General features: G+C 37.3%; 1 protein-coding gene across 1 annotated transcript in view; it reads right to left on the bottom strand.

Annotated features, from left to right (window-relative positions):
- Positions 1 to 1,675: 1,675 nt before the first annotated feature.
- DAPK2 (death associated protein kinase 2) overlaps positions 1,676 to 6,000 on the bottom strand; it is a 75,968-nt gene continuing 71,643 nt past the window's right edge. The window contains exons 9-10 of the mRNA XM_069765570.1: positions 3,699 to 3,744; positions 1,676 to 2,392 (exon numbers count right to left, since the gene is read on the bottom strand). Coding sequence (XP_069621671.1) covers positions 1,748 to 2,392; positions 3,699 to 3,744 — 691 coding nt within the window. The 3' untranslated portion in view covers positions 1,676 to 1,747. The remainder of the gene's footprint in view (positions 2,393 to 3,698; positions 3,745 to 6,000) is intronic.

The raw sequence follows: 6,000 nt of genomic DNA, 5'->3' as shown, positions 1-6,000 counted from the left end.
GTCCCTAAAAAAAAATGGTGTTGTAAAAATGAGAAATTGCTGGTCAACTTTTAATCCTTATAACTCCCTAACAAAAAAAAATTTTGGTTCCAAAATTGTGCTGATGTAAAGTAGACATGTGGGAAATGTTACTTATTAAGTATTTTGCGTGAAATATCTCTGTGATTTAAGGGCATAAAAATTTAAAGTTGGAAAATTGCGAAATTTTCTAAATTTTCGCCAAATTTCCGTTTTTTTCACAAATAAACGCACGTTATATCGAATAAATGTTACCACTAAAATGAAGTACAATATGTCACGAGAAAACAATGTCAGAATCGCCAAGATCCGTTGAAGCGTTCCAGAGTTATAACCTCATAAAGGGACAGTGGTCAGAATTGTAAAAATTGGCCCGGTCATTAACGTGCAAACCACCCTCGGGGCTTAAGGGGTTAAAAAAAAAACATTTTTTTTACTTTTTGCATGCTTCAATAGTCTCCATGGGAGACTAGATGCTGCAGTACTTTGATCGGCTTTGCTACATACAGGTGATGATCAGATCACCTGTATGTAGCAGAAATGCTCACTTGCTATAAGCGCCAACCACTGCCGGTGACCTGCAATCACGTGACAGGGTCAACGATGGGTGACATTTCCGGTGTGCTTCCTTAAAGCGTGAGTTAAATGCCGGTGTCAGAGATTGACAGCGGCATTTAACAGGATAACAGCCGCGGGTGGATTGCGATCCAACCCACCACTGTTAGAGGCATATGTCAGCTGTTGAAAACATCAAAAGGTGGGCGTACTATTACGTCCAACATCGGAAAGAGGTTAAAGAATGGATGCACAGGAATTGAAAATAATTATAATGCACTCTACAATGCTGGGTGACTTGGTCCTGGTATTGACGATGTGCACCATTTAATGAAGCCAATATTTTATTACCTAAATATAGTGTGCTCAGTGGATTTTTATAGGCTGACTGTGCTAGAAGGTGGAACATTGGACTGAGCCTACATACACACATAGCAGTAATACTGCAGAGCTTCTATCCAGATTTGAGGTGACAAAATATATTGCATAATGCAGTAGCAACAAAACAGCTAAGACAATATCTACACAGAAATTGACATGAAGTGAAAATTTAAAATATTCAGGATGCTACCGTAATTTTTTTGGGGGGATTCTAACAGCATTCTTCCTCGTTGCAATGCATAGTGTGAAATCTTTAACAAAATCTGCATACAAAAGCATTCAAAATTTGCAGTGTAACATATTTCATCATCATGTGCAGACATATCCTAATAGCATGAGCAGACACAGACAGAAGAGATCCCTATTCAATAACTGTATCTGAGTCCTTTACTGTCGTGTCATAGTATCACAGAATGTTAGAGTTGTAGGGGACCTTCAGGGTCATCGAGTCCAACGCCCTTCTCAATGCAGGATTCACTAAATTATCTCAGTGTCTGTGGCAGAAGCTGTTACTGCTTTGGCGATGGAATTGGGCCCCTTTTCTCTTGGGCCTATATGTGGCTGCACATGTTACACAGGACTGCACCTGGCTAATAGTTGCTGCAGAAGTACAGTGTGCTTCACAAGTTTCAAGATATTATTATTGGCATAAAGGATACTCTCTTGTAATAAATATATAGAAAATAGATTCTGCTTTGTGAACAATATATTATTCTACATCTATAAGGGAACATATCATGACTATACAGGTATTTCTACATATGAATACATTAAACATTCATCACAAGGCCTATTAAAACCCAGAGTCTGTGTTTCTGAGATTTAATCGTTCGAAAAGATCTTCACTGCATGATCCATTCAGAAGATTCACGAAGGAATCACTTATATCTCTATTGAACACAGCACCAAAGTTTCCACATTCATAACCCACATTTCCTTCTTGAAATCCACCCATCAAGTCTTGAATTCTTTTAAGGTCCTCTGTAATTTCTTTGCTCAGAGATTCATACCGCGACTCTAGATCAGCGTACCTTACAGCAACATTTCCTACATTGGATTCTACAAAGCGAATGTCTTGATTAAGGTTTTTCTTCATGGATTCCACTTTACGACTCTCATATCGGAGTTGGGAGAGGCTGTGCCTCACATTCTCATTCTCTTCTTTATACCAAGCCTCCTTTTCATTGTAGATAGATATCAGAGCTTCTACATCTTCTTGTAGAGAATCATAGTTTGTAGCCAAAGAGCTGAATTTGTGTTCCGCACTAGTCAAGTCTTCCACTACTTGTGCAAATCGCTCACAATTAACATATGTATTGTTGGGAGGCATGCTGGAATGAGACTTCATGGTATATTCCTTTAATCTCTTAGCCTTCAGTTTTCGCATGGCTGTTCTTTTGGTATCATGAATTTTGTTCTCTTCTTTGGACTGATGTGTCTTTAGGTAAAAAGGAGACATTAATACAAGAACATGTCTATAACTGTTGCTCAAAACTGGGTAGAACAAGCTCATGCCAGGTAAGGGATCCACAGACCATTTCAAGGTAAAATATTGGACAACACATCAGACCATGCTTTTCACTCTTGGTCAGTCAACAGTCCACTTCTTTTGATCAGTGTGTAAGAAAGTGAGGCTTCCACATACATAAAATTCAGCACAGCAAAACAGGGATCCAATGAAATTAGTATCAGTCTGTTAATAGAGTTCATTAGTAGTATTTTTATCAAACTGCAGCTAAACCACCTAAATATGCTAGATATTGAATTCTCCAGATCCATGAGATTACTTTATACATAGGTGCCATACATAATTACAAACCTGAAAATCGAAGATCCAAGGATCATTTTATTTTCCTTCTTAAATACATGTATTTTGGGGCTAGAAATATTTCTTTGCAATTTTTCGTTTCGTTTTGTTAAAAGATTTTTGTAAAATAATCAGAATCCTAGCTAAACACTGGCTGGCAAAAATTGCTCCGTCAGTTGAAGAGTTTTGTGAGCGGTTTAAATACCACCATTATGATGGAAAAAAGATATATATCAAAAGGGGGGGCCATTAAGAAATGTAGTAAACAGTAGGGGACATGGATTAAATGCCCAGCGGTGATGTCGGAGGTACTGGCAAGAGATGTCATATTTAACTTGATTCTTTAAAAGCGACCTAATATTTCAGATATGAAACACCTTACTGTATGGTTCTCATATTTAAATTGTTGTCTAGATATTGTAACTGTATAATAATAAAATCTGAGTTCAGGTACTGTAGGTGAGAAGGAAGGTTGGGAGGGAAGGGAAGGGGAAGATTGGACATTGCATAAACAATGATTGATACAAAATTGTACTAAATTTTTTGGGATTGTATAATATGATTAATTTTATCAATCATCTTGTAAGATGTAAAAGTTTGCTCAATGAAAATGTTATTGATTAAAAAAACCAGATTCCATCAGAGAGCTCATTCTTTAAAGACAGACAGAAGAGTGTGAAACGCTTTATGTCTTTTTCTGAGCTCCTCTCGGCTGATCTATGACCACATACCACATCAGAAAGCAGTTAATAGGCCTACAAAGAGCCTCTAATAGCCACAGAATGCAAACATTTTTCATGAAAACTAATTGCAAAAATGATTTTTAGGCCAAAATACTTGAATTAATGTAAAAAAAAATGATATTAAAGGTGGACAACCCCTATCTTATATGCAGCACATCACTCTCATGCAAGGATAATAAGATTGTTGTACTCACGGTTATCCATGGATGTGAAAGAGCTTCCTGGATAGTAAGACGCTTCCTGAAAAAATATAAATACAGATTGTGAATGAAAACATGAAGGTGTGAATCCATAAATATCAATGGGTGTTCGAGGGATTATAAATAATAATTTTTTCTAAATTGCTTAAAAATAATAAAAGAAGCCATATTTATTTTCCCCATTTTCGGTGATCAGAGGAGACTAAGTGATTGCCAGAATAAGGTCTGCAGGGAATTACTGAGAATGATAACCTTTCCCTTTACTTTTACTTTCCTTTTAATTTCCTTTCCCTTTCACTTTCCTTTTCTTCTCCTTTCCTATTCTACCTTTCACATTTTAAAAATAATTTAGATTTCCTGAAATATCTCTTTCATATTTTTTTAATTAAAAGTCCACATATTTTGGTTCATTACTGGAGTACTTTTTGAGGACCCTTAACCAATCTGAAAATGTGAAACAAGCCACATCATAGACTGGAGTGGCTGCGTAAATCGTAGTTTTTATTATTTAAAGAGAACCTCTCAGCACGATTTTGTAATGTACAGTCAAGACATTGCTGTAAAGGCACTGTAATACTGATTAAATTGATATCTTTGCTGAATAAATCTGTCTATTGTTCTTTTTTAATCACCATTTGAAGTTTTCTGCCAATTATATTTCAGTGCACAGGGGCCGGACTGTGCACTGGGTCTTATCTCTGTCTGTGATTTCCCAGCCCCTCAACCTGCCTGCAATGTTTAAAGAGGTGATTTCAAACAAAGGAGGTAGGTGACTGAATAAACAGCAAGCTCTCAATCAAAGACCAGAGGCAGGTAGAGGGACTGGAGAATCACAGACAGGGAGGAGAAGACCCAGTGCACAGTCTGGCCCCTGTGCACCAAAACATAATTAGCAGAAAACTTCAAATGGTGATTAAACAAGAATAACAAAGTGGATTTCTTCACCAAAAGTATAAATGTAAACAGTATTACAGTGGTACTGCAGCCATATCTTTACAAAATCGTGCTGACAGGTTCTCTTAAAATTATCCTCTCCGTTGCAGAGATATCAGCTTGTAATAGGTCATAATTTACCTTCTGTAAATTTCAATTTTATGATACCAGACATTTATCTCTGGGGGTGGGTACATCTTCTCTTGCATGAGGTTGATCAATCATAAGAAGACAGCGTCATGCAGGGGAGAAATTAACATGCCCTCCTCTAGTTTATTTATGAACGCTGATTGGTCGCGCCCGGCCGGCCTCGACCAATCAGCGACGCGGGATTTCGGTTACAGACAAACAGACCCTTAGACACTTATATATATGGATTTTGAACCCCTTTGCTGGATCTCTTGTTTAGGTTGTAAGGAATCCTCAAACAATTGCTTCTGTGACGGAAACAGCTCGGTGCATCACTTCTATGAAGAAGGGTCGATACTGTGACATCTTTCAATATGTGCATATACATAGAAAAAGACATGTTGTAGTGGAGATCAACAGGACAATAATTAGATATAGAATATAAATTTTATTACAGTAAACTGAGCAAGCTTAAACATTAAAAGCAATTAAAAAGCAGAAATTGCCCACAATGACCAAGGGAAAACCAACCCCACGGACGGGTAATATTTTTGGCACCTGATAAGGATAAAAAATCCCAAAAGCAAATAATCACACACAATTCTTATCAAGCTATACAGAGTTTTTAGTAGGGAATCACATCAATAGCTTGTATATAATTATAATTTGATACCATATTGCTTTCATGACACAAAAAGATGACCTCCAACATATATAGAGGGATGTTATATGGCCAAGGTATATACAGTATGAATGCTGGAAAACAGTTGTTATCAATGATGGTGCAGTCCCTGCAACAAACCTAGAAAAAGGGGTCCATCACCCCACACAAAATCCTCATATGGTAGAATCCAATAAATACAAGGGGAAGACAACGGGGACACACCATATGAGGATAAGAAAGAAATATAATCCTATCCACCATGAATCACTTATTTCCTAACAGGCTATGAAATGCCAAGTAAAGAGTCATAATAGACAGCAGTAAGAATCAGGGTTTCCACATCGGAAAAATTATCATAGAAGAAGCTCCATACTTATTCAATTCAGTCAGGTAAGGAGATCCATATATGCAACAGAGATCCTTCCAGTCAGTCGAACCTATCAGTCCTATCAGTCGAGGTGCCTAAAGTCCGTCCACGGATAGGTGACATATCTGAAGGGATCCATATATCCATAATACTTTAGTTATTCGTGCTTCGCTCCAATTATGATTTGCTTCTTCCATAAATGG

Source organism: Ranitomeya imitator, chromosome 4 (genome assembly GCF_032444005.1).
Source record: "Ranitomeya imitator isolate aRanImi1 chromosome 4, aRanImi1.pri, whole genome shotgun sequence".
Taxonomy (NCBI): Eukaryota; Metazoa; Chordata; class Amphibia; order Anura; family Dendrobatidae; genus Ranitomeya; species Ranitomeya imitator.
The sequence above is the reverse complement of the archived record's forward strand: the minus strand, read 5'-3'. Positions and strand labels throughout refer to the sequence as shown.